General features: G+C 42.2%; 2 protein-coding genes across 3 annotated transcripts; both read left to right on the forward strand.

Annotated features, from left to right (window-relative positions):
- The first annotated feature begins 358 nt into the window (after window positions 1-358).
- On the forward strand, window positions 359-8234 carry im:7136398 (schwannomin-interacting protein 1). Of its 2 annotated transcripts, none has more exons than XM_038281534.1 (7): window positions 359-633; window positions 1157-1319; window positions 1642-1736; window positions 3770-3857; window positions 4111-4227; window positions 5275-5392; window positions 7543-8234. In XM_038281534.1, exons 2-7 carry the CDS (start codon window positions 1161-1163, stop codon window positions 7635-7637), a joined length of 672 nt encoding a protein of 223 aa, XP_038137462.1. In that variant the 5' UTR covers window positions 359-633; window positions 1157-1160; the 3' UTR covers window positions 7638-8234. The 2 variants fall into 2 exon arrangements, with proteins under 2 accessions (XP_038137462.1, XP_038137461.1); XM_038281533.1 differs by having other exon boundaries at window positions 360-595.
- A 3337-nt stretch (window positions 8235-11571) lies between these two features.
- Window positions 11572-17263, forward strand: LOC119781168 (P2Y purinoceptor 3). The gene is made up of 2 exons (XM_038281555.1): window positions 11572-12642; window positions 15090-17263. The coding sequence occupies exons 1-2, from the start codon at window positions 12194-12196 to the stop codon at window positions 15985-15987; spliced, it is 1347 nt and encodes a 448-aa protein (XP_038137483.1). The 5' UTR covers window positions 11572-12193; the 3' UTR covers window positions 15988-17263.
- The last annotated feature ends 2411 nt before the right edge of the window (window positions 17264-19674 follow it).

Genomic DNA, 19674 nt, shown 5'->3' on the forward strand with positions numbered 1-19674 from the left:
AAGATGTCCTGTTGGGGTCCTGACCTTTGACCCCTGTCACCATCATGCTGAGCAGTAAAAACTGATCTAAAAATAAGTCAAATTCCCTAAAAAGTTGTTTTAACATTAATTTAAGAAGGAAAATTTGGTGATCTCAAAATGAAATTAGTATTTCTGTCTTTAATTCGTTATTAGGATATGAAAATAAATAATGTAGTAATTTATTTTAAACATTAAAAATATCAGTCATTCTTAAAGATTGCCTGATTTATCTATTCAAGTTACGGGAAAATAAAATTAGTTTAAAAAAAAAATGAAGTAACATGGAGGAATAGAGAGTTTGTCTGGCAGAGTTTGAAAGCTTCCTTCCTCCTGCAGCAGGAGCTCCTGTGTGTGGGTGGAGGAAGAGGAGGAGCAGGGGAGCTCCTGCCTTCCTCCAGGCCCACCAACTTCCAGAACTCCTCCAACTTTCCTCAATGGCTCCTTGAAGGACGAAGTTGGAAAACTTCGCCTCGCAGTTGATCCACGCGGACGGAGAGCGGCATGAGGGAGAGACACGGAGCCGCGCGGATGTGACCGCGAGGGTCCGAGATCCGGAGGTTCCCACGGAGAACTGGTAAACAACAGAGAAGGAGGGGCGGTGACACCCCGGAGATAGATATATGATAGATAGATAGATTATAGATAGATGATATATGATACATAGATAGATTATAGATAGATAGATAGATAGATAGATATATTATAGATAGATAGACAGATGGATACATTATAGATAGATAGATAGATGATATATAGATAGATAGATATATTATAGATAGATATATGATAGATTGATATATATATATATAGATAGATGTATGATAGATTGATATATATATATATATAGATAGATAGATAGATAGATAGATAGATAGATAGATAGATAGATAGATAGATAGATAGATAGATAGATAGATAGATAGATAGATAGATGATAGATAGATAGATAGATAGATAGATAGATAGATAGATAGATAGATAGATAGATAGATAGATAGATAGATAGATAGATAGATAGATAGATAGATAGATGGTAGATAGATAGAATCCTATTCTTCCTTTAAGTGAATCATTTATTTGTTTTTGATAAAATCAGTTTCTGACTGACAAGATTTTATAAACTGTTGGTATTCAGGAGGATGGAAGGAGAAAAAGGGACAGAGGAGGAGGAGGAGGGGGAGGAGAAGGACAATCATCACTTCCCAGTGGATCACCAAGAGCTTCCCATCATGCACTGGGAGGAGCTGAGCCAGCGGATTGCTGAGCTGGAGAAGCAGGAGGAGGAGAGGAGGAAGAAGGTAGGAAGATCATCATCATCAGTAGATCAGTGTTTTGGTTCTGTGGGTTGAGGACCTGATGCTCCATCCACCTGGACACAAACCTCTCCATACGTTGCTATGAGAACTTCATTATGTTCATGATAAAGATGAATTTCATCTGTTGGATGTTTGGAGACCAGCCATGAAGCAGAGGGTTTGATATGGGGCGGCAGAGTAAAGGGGGCTGATTGCTTCTGTAGTTCTTATCTGTTTCTGTGGTTCTGAAGGGATTGAAGGTTCTGTTTTAGGTCCAGGTTCTGATGTTTCTGAAGGTATAACCTATGATGCTGTTTGTCTCCAGAGGAGGACGGAGGACAGGCAGGGTGGGGACTGGAGGGACGTCTGGGACAAGGAGGACCTGGTCCACAGGGGTCTGGTTGCTGTGGCTGCTTCACGGTAAGACCGGGTCTGAGGGATTCAGGAGGCAGTTTTCAGGATGTCCAAGACTCCAACATGGACCAACTCCATGATGGAGTCCTAGAAGAACAGAAGGTGAAGCTCCAGCTGCTCCGCTTCATCTGGTCCAGCCTGGTTCCAGTTACACCAGAACCATTCAGAGACCAAGGATGCTGGGAGGGGGCGTGTCTCTATCAGGGAGACATGTTGGCTGGAAGGAGACAGAAACACGTCTAATCGGAGAAACTGTGGTCATTGGATGAAGTTAAATCCAAAAGGTTCTGAGGATCTCTTCTCCAACTAAACTGTGATTGTGAAAAAAAACTGACGACTGATCAGAGCGATAGCTGAGTCCAATGTTCTGTGACCCGGTTAAACTTGATTGGCAGTTCTACTGGAAAGGATGACTGAGATCCAGGAGGACTGGGTTCATCACAACCAAAACACACTGATCTCTATTTATTCACTGGATTGCTGATTGCCCCAAAAAAGTGAAGCCACTGTCTACCATGCTGGTACTCCCCTATGGGGCACACCCCATACTCCCCACTCCCACAGAGTCACGCAGTCAAAATTCCTACATGTGAAGCATTTGGGAGCAGAAACAAGCAGTTTTCCAGCTGTGGGAAGATGTTCCACAGGTAGTTTCACAGTCAATGGATGAACTAACCAAGAAAATCCATATATACACTAATCCCCCCCCCCCCCCCCCCCGCACACTTCTCGTCCGAGATGTCTGATGTATTTCCTGGGATCTGCTGTAACCATGTATGTGTGTATATATATATATATATATATAAATACATGTCTATTACACGTACATCATCAATTTAGTACTTTTGGGACATCTGTATTATTATGCTCCATTAACACATTACTTTTATTGTGATGGATTTGTATAATATGTAATAATACATGATTTAGAGACTTCATTGACTTTATAATACCTATGCAATCTGATGTGCCTTCTTTGTTTATTTTAGTTACAGTAATCTACATATGCAATGAATTTATCTTTTTTTAAGTCTTAAGTCCCCCTGAAAATGAGAACATCATCGTTGTTTGATGCTGTAACACATATTGTGTACACTGCGACCAGTCTATCTAGGGAGTACCAATATGGCGGCCGGTGGCTTCACTTCAACCCCGTACTACCAATGGGTAATCAGCAATCCAGTGAATAGATAGAGAACAGTGCCAAAACTAAACCGAATTATTTTAGTTTCATCTTAAAGTCACAGAAAATTCCCTTTAAAGGTGCTGCAGGCCACCATTGCTGCCATCTGGTGGTTAAGAAGGAAATAGCATTGGCCTCAATTTAGCCCAGAAACATTAACTATGTCCACAGGGAGTTCTGCTCTGTGTGGTCTTCCTCATTAAGGAATGGAGGTGGTCTTCCTCAGTTCTCAATCAGCAGCTACAGACAGAACCAACGACTGGATCTGATTATTCAGCTTGTTTTTCGCCAAAGGAGGATTCAAAGATCTTCATTGTGAAATCAGGGTTCTAGTTCACTTCCTGTTTATGTGACCGGTCCTGGATGCCTCACTGAGTCAGAGCAACTTTGGACCTTAGCCTGTATTTTCAGCAGGTTTTCCATCCGTGTCCCTGCAGCAGAATCTCAGATTAGATCATTGAGATGTTTTGGTTCAGACCTCTGACCTCATGATGAGGTCCAAGCTGGGCTGAAGTGATGATAATGGTGATGAACCAGGAGGTTTGAGGAAAACTCAGAAAGCAGCAGAAGTCTCCATCTACAGATAATTATTTACTTCCTGTTTAGCCTAACCAATCAGAAGCCTTTTTTATTAGATTTATTAGATAATTTATTCCATCTGTATCCAGAATGATCTGTTTGACTGTATTTGAGCCTGAATCCTAGTTTTATCTATTTTCCTAATAAGCTGGTTGGCCTGTTTTACAGAATAACACTTGATTGAAAGTTATTTGATCAAACATTTAAAGTTATTTAATTAACTTTATTATAATTAAAGTTATTTAACTAACTTTATTGCACAACATGTCTATTTTAGATTAAACAACAACAGGAACCTGCAGCTCTGCTTCATCAACAACAGTGACACAGAGGAAGAGGAGGAGGAGGAAGGAGCTAATGGAAAGGTTTTAAGAACCTTTGATCCCAAATGATTAAAAGTTATAACAAAGATGATGGATGGATGGATGGATGGATGGATGGATGGATGGATGGATGGATGGATGGATGGATGGATGGATGGATGGATGGATGGATAAAATGTTAAACCTGACCTTTGACCTTTGTGTTAAAGGCTCAGATCAGTAGATTTTATTGGATCATCTTGTCTCCAAACATATTTCCTTTGCAGTTATCTGACCTTTGACCTTTTGTCCATAGGTTTCCATGGGACCAACACACAATGGTTGCCATGGTGCCGGATTGAAACAGGAAGTGGCTGCAGCTCTGAGAGCGCTGAGAGACAATCTGTTGGCTGAGCAGAAGCAGCAGGAAGAGGTAAAATTCAGAGATGATCAGAGAAGACCAGTCTGTCTATTTCTTTTTTATTTTTTTAGCTATTTAGAAACATTTTTTTCTATATTTATCTACTTTCTGAGGAGCAACAGAGGCCCGTACCATGAAGCAGGATTACTGGGTTAGCCAGATAACTTCATGTTTAACCCTGACTTTCCAGTACCATGAAGCTGGATTCATTCTTAGCCAGGATAGTTACCATGGTAACGTACTCTGAACAGCAAAACTGCTGCGGGGCAGGCTAGCTTTCAGCCAATGGTAGCAAAGGAACGCTCTGAAAATAACAGTATTAGCCAATCAGAATTGGTACCAATTGGTATTGGTATTTGGATTTTCAAAAGTCAAATTTAGTCTTCAATCATTCATGCAATCTCTGATCCCATCACAACCCCCCTGGAATGGCTTGAAAAAAAAAAGAAAAAAAAAAAAAAAAAAAAAAAAATATATATATATATATATATATATATATATATATATATATATATATATATATATATATATATATATATATATGAGTTTCTCACTTGTGTCGAAAAAGTTAAGGCTCAGGATTATTTTAATTTTTTTGCTTTAATCCCTGTCATTAACTCAGTCAGCAATCTTTTGTCACATTTGGCATCTCTTTTATGCTGCCAACATGTTTGACTTAATTCCTCTTAGTATTTCTGTAAGATGAGTTTTTGTTCCTCCAGGAGAAACATGGCGCTCTCCCTTCTGCATTCCTGGTTCTGATTTGTCTGCTCCCTTGAACCCGCCCCTTTCTACGCGAGCATTCACAGATTCATGATCAGTTAAAACCTGGTTGAGTTAGCAAATTGATAACCAGCTTCATCAGATTGTTGTGGACTGGTTGAACTGGATAGGCTTATGAAGGCTGGTCCTAATGTGGCGGACCTCCATTTTTTTTTTTTTTTTACCTTGGAGACTCGATTTAGGTTAATGTCAGAGTAAGCCTTAAGTACAGTAACTAAGATGAATGTAAAGTCCTAATATAGCTCTAAATATCATCTTGTGTGTGTTTGTGCACAGAGCCAGGCGAGCAGCAGCTGCATTGCACGCTGGAAACATCTGGAACGCCGGGAGCTGCAGCAGCAGTCTCTGCAGCAGCTCAGCAGCCTGAGAGCGTCACTGCAGCAGGAAGTTCACGGTACTGAAAACATCCTCTGATCTTCATTCTTTTAGGCTGCTGATGTGGACGGTTCTGTTCGGCAGCAGAAGTTCTAGATCGGAAGGTTTTAAATTTAAAGCCTCACTGCTTGGTTCTGATCCGGGTTGATCAGGGTTTTGACATGTCTTTAAATTCTTCTTTGGAAATCATCTGAAGCTCAGGTGGATTAGATGGAGGACATCAGTTTTCAAAGCCTCAGATTATCAGCCGTGATTAGGTCTGGCCTTTGACTAGGCCACCTGGCTCTGTTAGGGTTGTCTCCGGCTGTCCCCCTTAGTCTGGCGTTCAAACTGCCTCGTAGTTTGATCCAGGATGGTCCTGGATTCAGCTCTGTCCTTCTCCCATCCACTCTGAGCAGTTTCTCTGTCCCTGATGAAGAATGGTCTCCCCTCAGCATGATGCTGCCACCACTGTGTGTCACTGTTTCCCTCAACAGATCTGTTAAGGTCTCCTCTGATCAGAACTTCTGCTGGGTCAGCAGCAGGCTGGCTCCTTTCCATGATGATCCACCTGAGCTGCTGATCTTTGCAGCTCCTCAGGATCCTCTATGGTCCTTTTTTTCTCTGATCATGGCTCCATGCCCTGGCGGGTCTGCAGGTGGTCCATTCTCTCCATGTTCAGATGATGGATGGATTAGAACTCTGGGAGACGTTCCAGAACATAATCCTGCTGTAAACTGAACCAGAACTCCTTCCTGACCCATCAGCTGGGGTCCAAGATGATGGTTCTGAGGACCCAGATGATGGTTCTGAGGACCCAGTTGTTGGTTCTGAGGACCCAGATGTTGGTTCTGAGGTCCCAGATGATGGTTCTGAGGTCCCAGATGATGGTTCTGAGGACCCAGTTGTTAGTTCTGAGGTCCCAGTTGTTAGTTCCGAGGTCCCAGATGATGGTTCTGAGGTCCCAGATGATGGTTCTGAGGTCCCACATGATGGTTCTGAGGTCCCAGTTGATGGTTCTGAGGTCCCAGTTGTTATTTCTGAGGACCCAGATGATAGTTCTGAGGTCCCAGTTGTTGGTTCTGAGGACCCAGATGTTGGTTCTGAGGTCCCAGATGATGGTTCTGAGGTCCCAGATGATGGTTCTGAGGTCCCAGATGATGGTTCTGAGGTCCCAGTTGTTAGTTCCGAGGTCCCAGATGATGGTTCTGAGGTCCCACATGATGGTTCTGAGGTCCCAGTTGTTAGTTCTGAGGTCCCAGATGATGGTTCTGAGGTTCCAGTTGTTGGTTCTGAGGTCCCAGTTGTTAGTTCTGAAGTCCCAGTTGACGGTTCTGAGGTCCCAGATGACGGTTCTTAGGTCCCACATGATGGTTCCGAGGTCCCAGTTGACGGTTCTGAGTTCCCTGATCATGGTTCCGAGGTTCCAGATGTTGGTTCTGAGGTCCCAGTTGTTAGTTCTGAGGTCCCAGATGATAGTTCTGAGGTCCCACATGATGGTTCTGAGGTTCCAGATGATAGTTCTGAGGTCCCACATGATGGTTCTGAGGTTCCAGATGATAGTTCTGAGGTCCCACATGATGGTTCCGAGGTCCCAGTTGACGGTTCTGAGTTCCCAGATCATTGTTCCGAGGTTCCAGATGTTGGTTCTGAGGTCCCAGTTGATGGTTCTGAGGTTCCAGTTGTTGGTTCTGAGGTCCCACTTGTTAGTTCTGAGGTCCCAGTTGACGGTTCTGAGGTCCCAGATGATGGTGTGAGCACCCAGATGATGGTTCTAAGGTTCCAGTTGTTGGTTCTGAGGTCCCAGTTGTTAGTTCTGAGGTCCCAGTTGACGGTTCTGAGGTCCCAGATGATGGTTCCGAGGTTCCAGATGATAGTTCTGAGGTCCCACATGATGGTTCCGAGGTCCCAGTTGACAGTTCTGAGTTCCCAGATTATGGTTCCGAGGTTCCAGATGTTGGTTCTGAGGTCCCACTTGTTAGTTCTGAGGTCCCAGGTGACGGTTCTGAGGTCCCAGATGATAGTTCTGAGGTCCCAGATGTTGGTTCTGAGGTCCAAGTTTTTGGTTCTGAGGTTGCAGATTTTGGTTCTGTTGGGGAAGGAATGTGGAATATTTTTGGTCCTGGTACAATCTACATTTAAACTTTTGATCCACTTCTTGGTTCTGTCTGATCTGGGTTTTTCTTTCAGCTCTCAGCTCTGAGCTGGTGGCCCACCTGTTTGTTCGGGACCAGCTGAGGACAAAGCAGGACGCCATGCTGCTGGACGTCCAGGACCTGACCTGAACCCCTGGACCAGGCCTGCTAACAGGTCGGGACGCCGCTCTCTGTCTGAAAGGGAAAAGGGAACGAATGGAGCCCAAATGGAGACAGAGAACATGGACAGAACCATGACCCAGTCTGTGGTCACGGGCCGTTTCCTCTGGGCGACTCATCAGGACTGGACGATGAAGATGTTCTGCTCTGAGGAGCATCCGGGAGAACATCTGGATCCATCTAAGGGTTTTATAGGATTGAGTTTTTTATATCACACCAGATGTTCAGGAGGATAGAAGATGTTTCTGCTTCTGAAATGTTTTATATGAAGATGTTAAAAACATATTGCTTGATTTTTAGCCTTCTGCTTTTTATAATGACAAATATTTAACTAAGTTTACGTTTTTTATGTATTGGTTACAGCAGAGATCAGGAGGAATGAGCTCCTCTAACAGCTGCTAAGCTAAGCTAACAGATTTCTTCTCTGTCAGTGGTTTGGCTTATTAAACATTAAACCAGAGGAACTGATTCACTGTGACTTTAAATCCATTGTATTATGTAAAAATAATAACTGATGTGTTTCTGTTTTAATATTCTTTCTTAAATAAATATAAAGGAGAAATAAGATGCTGGTTTGCTTCTGGGCTTGCATTATTTACTTGTTTTTACACTGAGGCCCTGATATACAGAAGGTTTATGCTTTCAAACTGATTTTAACAGAGCAGATCTTCAAAGAAGGAGCAAAATGATTTATGTTTGCAGTTCAGCAGACCTTCATCAACATGCAGATCATATTCTGATCACTGAACTCCACTAATTCATGGAGGAGAATCTAAGCTAAGCATCACAGGCAGAGAGATTTTCTAAATTGGAAATTCTACAGCAGCCTCAATTTTTAGCATCTTTTTTTCAGTAGATCTGCTGCCATTGTTGGACCCTTATCGAGAACAATGATATTAATAAAGAAAAATGTGCAAGAACAAATTATTGCAGCAGGAGGGAGTTCCCTTATACAGGAACATGAAAATAAATTATATAGAAAATGTGTTTATCAAACTGGTTATGAAAAGAACCGGGGGAGCTGGGTGGGTGGGTTGCTGCTTTATCAGATTCAAACGGGAGTTTCTAAACATTTAGAAACGTATGATCCATCCTCCCTTAGCTGGAATCACAGCCTTGCTGGAAAGTTTCAGGCTCGATTCTGTGCATAACCAGCTTGCAAAGGTGTCAAGAAAGGATGTACAAATAATTCCTTACTCTACTTAAGTACACTTTATAGGTATCTATATTTTACTCTGTTACTTATTTTTCTTCCTACTTCTGACTTCTACTCCTTACATTTTCATACAAGTATCTGTACTCATTATTCTAGGCTTCGGTTTAATTTTTATAAATATTTATTTCACGTCATGTGCGCCATCCAATGCAGATCATTGGCTCCATCCACATCTAGTGAAAACTAGTGTAATTGGATGAGTCATAGAACGCAAACACTCATTGGTTAGCTAAAGGAAATCATTAGAAGCAAGCAGGTGTTCTTCAGACTGCAAATGTGAATTGTCTATGCCATGCTACAATGTTGGATTCAGAAAAAGATGTTGAAATGTCTTAAAGGTCGGACAGAGGCGAGTGCCTATCTGGAGACCAACAAGACCTCCCTCATCCTTGGCCCTTTCTCAAAGAATTTTTCGAAATGGTCCGAAAATTTAGCTTTCAATTCATATAGTGGCATCTGGCTGTTTTTTTTAAAGGTTACTTTATACTTTTATACTATAAGTAGTTTTTGGAGCATATACTTTTTCACTTTTACTTGAGTAAAGAGGTCAAGTTTATACTTTAACTTTTACCAGAGTGTTTTTAAACTGCAGTATCTATACTTCTACTTAAGTAACAAATGTGTTTACTTTTGACACCACTGCCAGCTTGATAAATGAGAAATGGTGTTTCTGAACCTCCTACCAACATTAGTTTAATCTCCAGAAACCAGCATTCAGGATCAAAGATCAGGGTCTAATCCTGGGATCCAGCTGGCTCCATCCGACCAGCAGCTGCAGCTCTGATAACAATCATAGAGGCTGAGATCATTCAGCTTGGAATCAGAGCTGATGATGATGATGATGAGGGGGGAGGGGTTTGTGGGAGAGGGGAAGCTGGTGCTGCGCAGGGTCTAGTTAAAGGCTCAGGTGAGGAGGAGCAGGAACGACGGAGGAGCAGAAGGTGAGAAGATTTTCCTTCCTTCCAAACTGAGCTGCTTCCTGCTTCAGGAGGAAGATTTTTCTTAAATGATGAAGATTTGATCTGGTTGCTTCAGATCACAGTTAGCTTTTAGAGATTTAATGGAAACACATCATCTCCAGTCTTTTGAAGGTTAGAGGAGAAGCTCTGGCCGCTAATTGGCTGCATGTGGTTCTGGAGCTCCTGAACATTCATTTAGACATTAAAGTTCTGAAGCTTTAAAGATCCGACCTATTCAGGGGGAGTAGAGCTGCAGGCTGCGCTGCCCTAACCCTCTGCACTCCTGGATTGGGTTTCATTCCAGTGGTTCTGACTCAATGAGTTCTCATCTATTATTCAGAGACACGATGAAGGTCAGAGGAGGAAGAGAAAAACAAGAAAGTAAATATGAATGTAAACTTAGATCAGATGCTTTAAAAAAAGACAAGGCCTGGTTATTCTGAGAACAATATATCTAGAGGAAAATGATGGAAAAAAGAACAAAATGCATGAAGGAGAACATTTAAGTGGCAGGATGATGAAAAGATGAACATCAAACCATAATGTTCACATCTCTCAGTCAAAGGTTTGTCTAACTAACAGGTTTTTAGTCAACTCAGAGGTCTGGCTGTTGATCCACTGCCAACCAGTCTGTAATGTATGTTGGAGCTCAGCCATTTAGTCATTTCTAGACTAACAGAAGGATTTTAAAGTTTTTTTTCTCTGTGTTACATTGAGCCAGAGAAAGGACTTTAGATCTGGGCTGATGTTCTGCAGGGAGCAGCGTTCTGAATCTGCTACACTTGTCTGATCCACTTTTTTTAGCAGACTGTAGAAGACACCACTGCAGGGATCACTTCTACTAAAGATGAACGAAGCAGTTTATCAAGGTCCTGCTGAGACCTTTGTCCTTTAATCCCAAAGATGTTCTTTAGGTCAGGGGTCTTCAACGTTTTCCAGGGCAAGGACCCCCGAAACTGATGGCCAGATGGAGCCATTATATATATTGTAATTATATATATTGTATGACATTGTGTTATATCAAACTGGTCCTATAGTCACTCTATTAAATATGGAGTAATGTAAAAAAAAAAGAAGTTATTCCTCCCTGGGATTAGTCAAGTATTTCTGATTCAGATTCCTGGTGTTGTGAATGAAATGGTGCCCAGCTTGAAAGAGCTCCTGTGTGTCGCTGAATGTGTGCATTGATGACTGAAAGACATCTTCTGCCTCCATTGATCTGTTTACTACAGTGTGTTGAATTCATGTTAATGTGGATTTAAAGACATTTCATCTAGTGGAAAAAAATTGCAGGGGGGAATATAAAAAAAAAGGTAATCAACCAAAACTTTTGAGACCCCCTTGCAGTACCTCTGTGGACCCCCTAGGGGTCACGGCCCCCTGTTGAAAACCTCCTCTTTAGGTGATAGAACACCAACTTTATTCCTTTAATTATGAACCTCTGAAGGTTCAGATCTGAGTCCATCCAGGGGTTGACGTTAGGGATTTTTACCACGTGACTTTCACATTTCATTTGCCCAGAAACAATTTTTACTTGCCCAGTATAACGTTTGATAAATATAGTTCCTAATATTTATTTTTAAGGATGATGAAATATCCTAACAGCTCAGTAAGCCAATCAGGAGGTTCTGCTGGGACCTTCTGTAGCAGTGTTCCACTGTGGTTCCAAAACCAGAGGTCTTCTCTAGAGATCACGCAGAGTCTTTAGACGCTGAGACTTATGGCTGTTGGTTTAACTGCCAGAGCGACTAAATTCATTTGGTTTAAGTGACAGAGGTTTATAGCTGATCAGAGGAACCGGCTGATAAGGAATGACAATACCAGGAAGCTAAATGGTTCAGTTAATGGCTAAGATTAAATAATGGAACTACAGAAACTGAAGCACGCCAAGCGAGCTGTTTGTCCATCAATGTTTACACGGATTCTGGACGGATTTGATTGTTTCTGACTGTTTGCTCCACAGAGCAGGTCTGAATGTAAACCCTGAACCAAACGGTCCAGCAGCTGCAGCTGAACTGCTGCACAGAGAGACGAAGCTTTCCGGAGAGCTGCGTTAATCATTCAGGAGCTAATGGAGCGAGACGCAGCCTTCATCAGCAGAACAAGGCGACAGGACATTCAGAACAAGCTCAGAACTAATGAGTCTGTTTCCTCTGTCCAACAGGTCTGGATCGGTCCTCAACCAACAGCCGGTTCCATAGGTAGGCAGATAGATAGATAGATAGATAGATAGATAGATAGATAGATAGATAGATAGATAGATAGATAGATAGATGATAGATAAATAAATAGGAGGGCTGCTATGATGTCAGAGGAATCGGAAGCAGTCCACCTTTAAACCCCAGAGGTTCATGATGGGCCTGAACCGGGTCTCCAGCACCACTCCATACATCAGTTTTCTGGCTGTGGTGAGCTCCCGCCTAAACTCCTCCACCACCTCCTCCATCCCTCCGTCTTCTTGCACCATCGATGAATCCTACAAGTATGTCTTTTTGCCCGTCTGCTACTCCCTCACCTTCGTCTTCAGCCTGGTTCTGAACTCTGTGGTTCTGCTGCGATCATGCCGTCCTCACGGCGCCGGAGCCGGTGGCGGGCGGCGCTGGAACACCTCTCTGATCTACATGGTGAACCTGGCCACCACAGACCTGATGTATGGCCTGTCGCTGCCCTTCCTGGTTGCCAGCTACGTGCTGAGGGACCACTGGGTGTTTGGGGACTTCATGTGCCGCCTTGTACGATTCCTATTCTACTTCAATCTCTATTGCTCCATCTTCTTCCTCACCTGCATCTCTGTGCACAGGTAGGATATACTTTTATACATACCTCATTGAACTGTGGCTTCATAAATAACTGCTTAACCAGATTTTAGGAGAACCTTCGGGGTTTTTCTGAAACATTCAAAGGTCTGATTTTCTCTATGTAAGAAGTTCAGCAGTTTTCCAATGTTTGTGATGTTTTCAGTGTTTTTCCCAGAGGGTCTGATTGTCCCCAGGCAGGTACAGCTCTCGATGTTCATGTACAAACATTCTATGTACGTTTCCGGTACTGTTAATTTTTGATGCATTTGGCCTTTGAACTTTATTCACCGAGAGGACAGTAGCTGCGCAACACCTGAGCTTCCACAAATCTCTGCACCAATCAGAGGCTATGAACACGGAGGCCTGTTGGTCCTCTTACCTTACTGAGTTTAGTATTAAAGAAGGAAAACTGCTGAACAACCTGAACTCATTTCCTGTAGGATCACAGAAACCACTGAGCCTGAACTGCTTGGAAAAGTAAAATCTCCCAACTTACGGGAGCCTTTGTTGTTTCGGGGGTTTATTCTTTCGGGTCGGTCCCGTCATCAAACATGTAGCTGTTCAGCCACTGGAACGTTGTGGTTTTCCTTTCAATCCGTGCTTTTCCAAAGAGTTTCCCTCTCTTGGAAGCGGCACACAAACCTAATGATGGTTTAGCTACACACCGTTAACTCTGACGGTCTATGGCCCCATTGCAGGTACCCATGGGTCAATGAGCTCATGTCTTTATGTAGAACTGCTCAGCCTGGTTCAGATGAAAGAAGCTGCAAATCCTAAAGTAAATCTGGAGATGTTTGTTATGCTGTAAAAGTGTTTGATTTTTCCATCAGTGATAAACAATATTCGTGTTTGTCTGTAGCCGAAAAGTTTGACTTTTTGCTCTTCCTTTATCAGTGTGTAGAGAAATACTATTTCTGAGCGTGGTTTCCTCACCGGACCCTCTGTGGTACCTTCATGTGTTGCTATCGCAGCTTCTTCTCTCTCTTGTTGACTTGGCCATGTACTCACAGTTACAACAAGCATTCAAGATGTGGGCATAAATGTTAAGCTATCAATTTGTTTAATTGAGATTGTTCTATCCAATAAGTTTCTTAGCAGCAGTCATGGTACCGGATCCACTACCAAAGTCAGAACATAGCAGCTCAAATCATATCATAGACATAAGGAGAGACTCAGCTTGTTGCTAAACAGTTCAGTAGCTTGAGGTAATAGCAGGATAGGAAATGTCAAGAACTATGCAGTCCAGAGTTGCCTCGAACGTAGAACCAATTTTACTAAGTGCAGACTCTCAGGACAATGGGGTGGTATCTGAAAAACTTTGACCTTACTAGAACTTTCTCATCACCTAGTTCTGTTTAAAGTGTTTATGGACAAATTTTAAGGTGTAGTAATGAAAAAGAGGGAACATCTAGGTCTCAACCTTACTCTCAGCAGATGTTGAGGTCTTTGCAGTGGTTAACATGTTTAAAACTGGTCCTCAACTGTAAAAAATTGGAATACCACTTCTACAGCATCAACCTGAAGAGTTTAAGCATCCCATTGTCTTGTTCTTCAAAAGGTAAGGTTTGTGTGGCGATTAGTAAGCTACCCACTTTACAGGCAGGTTTCGGAGTATCTGACGAGTACAGGGCTGGTTACACCGCAGCAGTGTGTTGCAGTGAGTTTGTTGCAGATATTTTTGTTTTATGCCCAATATTGTAGCGTGGTCTGTGCTATGTTATTCTACGCCACAACGCAAGAGGGACGATCAGGACCTAGCTGTTGGTTTAAATAAGGTCGAGGCAGTGAAGAAGTAGGGGCAAGTTTGTCCGGCAATGGAGGGACATGCGGGCGAAAAACAGTGGGGATCCAGGTGGAATAAGTGTCCCAGTGTTCTGGCGCATCTCGATCTTCTAGCTGGTCCATCTTCACCAGTCGTTTCCCGCAATGGCGGTCATACAAAAAAAAAAAACAAGCCGGTAAGGTACCAAACGGGGAGTACTCATAGTGTAGAGTGAATGTAGATTTGACCAATCAGATGCCTCCTGTCTGTGGTCAAATACGATTTTGGAGAGGTGCGGCAGAGTGTCTGCGGCAGGGTTCGGAGGCACATTTGCATTCACTGCGACACACACACAGACCACCTGGTTTCTGAGTGTATATCAGCCTTACCTTAGCAAATGAGAGAAACATCTGGCAGAAACATCAGTGTTGGTAAGGTTTGACAGAAGTTCCGTTGTGGTACTGCACAACAGGACTGGGTGGTGCAACAATAATCCAAATATTAGGAATTTGAACAGGCATATTGGAACCATAAGTAACTGTAGTATTTCCATTTGTTGTGCTATATGGCAGTGTGTAGAGCAGGTATTAATAAAGAGTAAGCAGTCATTCATCAGCACTACTTTACCCTCACAGGGTTAGAATGAAATATCAGTTACATGTAAATTGACACTGGATCTGTCCACAGGTATCTGGGCATCTGTCATCCAATGAGGACCATCACACTAGAGAGCAAGCGGGTGGTGAAGGGGACCTGTGCCTCAGTGTGGCTTGTGGTCTTCGTACTCACCTGTCCTATCTTCAGGTTTGCACAGACAGGAGAAGTTACGAGGGGAGGCACAAGAGCTGTTGGACCAGAGGAGATGGAACTTGGAGACAACAGGACTGAGGAAAAGTATATGAACTGCTGGGACGATGCCATCGATAAGGACTTTGCTGAATATGTCCCATATGGCATTGTCCTTCATCTCATAGGCTTCTTTGTGCCCTTCGTCATTATCGCATGGTGCTACTCTCAGGTGGTTCGGACAATATTCCAGAGCCTGCAGTCTCCGCACAGCTCAATAGAGGGTGGTGAGGATGGAGCAGTTGGGGATGGAGGAGTTGAAGGATCTCGAGATCGGGAGAGAACTTCAGTTTCCATCTCTGGCTCCCAGTACTCGCACTACACCAGGAGAAGGCGTAAATCCATCAAAACCATTGTGACAATTACGCTGCTTTTTGCACTCTGCTTCTTGCCCTTCCATGTGACTCGGACATTGTTCCTGCTCCTGCGGCGAGGGCAGCTTGGTGGCTGCAACGCGATGAAGACCGTCTCCATCTGCTACAAGGTCACAAGGCCACTAGCGTCTTGCAACGCCTGGCTCAACGCCCTGCTCTACTTCCTGACGGGAGATAAGGGCACCCCCTGTTGTTGGCCAGCAGAACGGAGAGTTCACCAGGACAGGAAAAATGGCACCTTATGGTGGCCTTTAACGATACTGAAAAAGGAAGGACCAGGAGAGGAAGACCAGGAGGCAGCAGAGAAGGTTGAGGGAGAGCTGCAGATAGAGGATGAATCCAAGTCTTCACGAATCATCTTCTAGGACGATTCAAAAGAAAATGTTCTTCAAGCTGCTAGCACAATGCTAAACATCATCAGCTCCAACAAGCCAAGGTTATATCAAAACATCTGTCAACTAACATTAACAGCCATTTTGTTCCCAGCAGAGCTCTCTTCAACCTTCATGTGTGTTCCTGGTCCAACAAATGTGAATCAGATGGTTGGATTAATTCCTTGGATTGCAGCAAAGTTATGTAGAGTCCTGTTAACAATCCAGGCATTCAGTTTAAGTGTGTTGATGCTTAGACATCTGAAGACCACAACCTGGAGACTGCTGCTCTACAGAGATGAAAGCTGCCCTGTTTTAACAATGTGAACATGATGAGGCTGTCTGCTCTGCATTGACCTGGAGATACCACCCCCATAAACTATTTTACTCTTACCATCAACAGACAGCACTGTTAGAGAACAGCAACCTTCTGCATCATCAGCTCAGACTGGTGAAACAACCTTCCTGACTTAAACCCAGGATTGAGCTCTACTTTTCTTTATAAGAGTCACAATCTGCTGTTTTACTTAAACAATTCCTATGATTTTGTCATTTAATTCATGTTAAATCATTTGAGGGAGAAATTTTTTTTATTAGAGCTCATTATGACCCTTTTCCATACCGCTACGCACAAAATTTGACTTATCTGTATTCTTGTTCATGTAGCGTATGTAGTGTTAGCAGCATTAGCAGCTAGCCATGGTTGGTTTACCATCTTATCCAGGTCTCTTACACAATAAGTAACAAGTTATCCAATTAGCAAAATGTACTGACTGCCTCAGGTGATTCCCTGATTGGTGGAAGAGAGATGGGAATTGAGATAGCGAAGTAGGGTAATTTTAGTGCCCTTCTAGTAAATATGTAAAGGAAAAGGGCTAAAATCAAGCTAGTAGAACTGTTCTAAATCTGAACAAAAAAAACAAAAAAAAAACACATGAAAAAAAAGCACTCCAGATATTGCAGGAAGCTTTCATTGAAGCGCAACAACACACTTAACATTAGAAAGTCCGATTTCTGTGGGAAGACTCTTTTAAACTCAACTAGGTATTAGTTTTACAGAATAAGACAAATACTGAAGAAATATGAAGTTTCTTGAAGTTTGCCTTTATTATTAGCTGCAGTGATGTTAGAAACAAACTGCTCAGATGGATAAACTGAGACCAGGAACAAAGTACTGTGTGTTTGAACATTCCTGCTGTTTTGTCAATCTCAGGTCAGTTTCATTATTTTGTGTGTTTTGGTGTTTTTGTTTAAGAATTAAAGTGTGTTTGATCCTTCATGGTCTCATAAAGATCCATTTAATTAAATTCAGTTTTTTTCTCTAGCTTCATTTAACAAAACAGATTGGTTAGAATTTTTCTATCTAAGGAAAACCAGCTGATTGCATCCAGTCATTTCAGGATTCTCTCCTCCTGGATGAGCAGGTAGAGATGGATGATATTTACCCGGATTGTGTCACTGACTCTTCAGCAATCCCTCACACCAAGAATGCTTGTAGTGACAGTGGAGAGGAAAACAACCCAGGAAGAGACCTTCTGCTGAGGCCGACTGGGGTTCATGAAGACAGAGGCAGAGGTAGAAACGGAGCATAGAAGCACTGATCTAATAAATACTTTCAATGAGGAAAATCTAACAGTAAACAAACTCCATGGGTGGCTCTGTCTGAGAAAGAAAAAGTTAATCAGAAGAGCTCTGAGGAAGTTTTTAATGTCAAAGGAGGAAAAAGAGCACATCCAGTTAGTCCCAGTAAAAGCTGAGCCCATAGCTATGTCTGGGAGAGAAATGGAAGTAAACACTGAAAAATAGGCCCATCTCTATAATTTATAATCTTAGGTGTTGATGGAAGCAGGACAACTAATTTTTCTCTCCAGCATGGTGTCACAGCTGAATAGGAACAGACCAGCTTAAGCTACTATAATGATAAAAAGCAGAGAGAGCATAAAGTTAGAGGCTGAACTAACAAATACTGCAGAATGGGAGAATAGAGATAGAATGAAGCAGAATGATAACAAATGGCTCCCTATGTCCTCCAGCAGTCTAAGCCTATAGCAGCCTTACTATACAGATCATTTCAGGTTGTCTCTGTTTTGTTTGGCCGTTCAGAAAACCACTAGACCTTATCTATGAACTACTGGGACATTTAATCGCATTTTGAAGCAATATAGAATTAACCCAGCTAACGCATGGTTCTGAAGCATTTCAAGGTAGGTAACTGGTGTTTAACAATATAAAGTCTCCTTAATTGATATTAATCCTTATTAAATCAATCTGTTGGATTAGTTGTTCTCAGGATTACCATTTCTGTAGAATTAAAGCTGAATGAACCAAAACATTCTCTTCCCAAGTTCAAAGGTCAGTCTTCAAAAATATGATTATAATTTATTCCTATCAATCTTAAAATCATCTGTTGCTACACCTAAATGTAAACAAAAAATAAAAAACAAAGAACAATACCGTAATCCCAATCTGTTGTTACAGATTACAGAGATAATTAATGGAGGAGATTTGGAGGAACTGAACCCTGAAGATCATCAATCCTTCATAATTTTCCTTAAAACTTAAACAAAAACAAAAAAAAATCCACTAGACTTGGCTGACGTTTCGCTGCCCCTCCAGGAACCTTTCTCAATTTTACGGAATAAATATGACCTGGATGACTGAGAATCTTCACCAGCATAAATCCTTCATAACGTTTAATGAGTGGTAACACATGTTATGATATAAATCGACAGAATTTAGAGGGCACATTCATCCATCAATAGACAGATTAAAACAACTTGGGGTGAAGGAGGAGAATCAAACCCAGGAGGGAGATCAAATACAATAATTTAACTTTATTTATCTCAGACTGGAGAAATGTATCACTGCAGTTAACTCATCCCCAAGGGAATGGGTTAAATGCAGTGTGGGATTAAAAGACCCAGAGTGGGTACTTGCAACCTTCTCAGAGAACTGCTCTAACCCACTAGGCAAACACTCCACTCAAACCCACAACTTTCCAAATGTGAGATACAGGTGCTGGTCATAAAATTAGAATATCATGAAAAAGTAGATTGATTTCAGTAATTCCATTTAAAAAGTGAAACTTGTATATTATATTCATACATTACATACAAACTCATATATTTCAGATGTTTATTTTGTTTAATTTTGATGATTACAAATTACAACAAATGAAAATCTCAAATTCATCATATCAGAAAATTAGAATATTGTGAAAAGGTTCAAAATTGATGGCCCCTGGTGCCACACTCTAATCAGCTAATTAACTCAAACCACCTGCAAAAGCCTTTAAATGGTCTTTCAGTCTAGTTCTATAGGCTACACAATCATGGGGAAGACTGCTGACTTGACAGTTGTCCAAAAGACGACCATCGACACCTTGCACAAGGAGGGCAAGACACAAAAGGTCATCGCTAAAGAGGCTGGCTGTTCACAGAGCTCAGTGTCCAAGCACATTAATAGAGAGGCGAAGGGAAGGAAAAGATGTGGTCGAAAAAAGTGTACAAGCAAGAGAGATAACCGCACCCTGGAGAGGATTGTGAAACAAAACCCATTCAAAAATGTGGGGGAGATTCACAAAGAGTGGACTGCAGCTGGAGTGAGTGCTTCAAGAACCACCACACACAGACGTATGAAAGACATGGGTTTCTGCTGTCGCATTCCTTGTGTCAAGCCACT

The sequence above is a fragment of the Cyprinodon tularosa genome, unplaced genomic scaffold (assembly GCF_016077235.1).
Source record: "Cyprinodon tularosa strain WSP-4 unplaced genomic scaffold, ASM1607723v1 ctg172, whole genome shotgun sequence".
In the NCBI taxonomy this organism is placed as follows: Eukaryota; Metazoa; Chordata; class Actinopteri; order Cyprinodontiformes; family Cyprinodontidae; genus Cyprinodon; species Cyprinodon tularosa.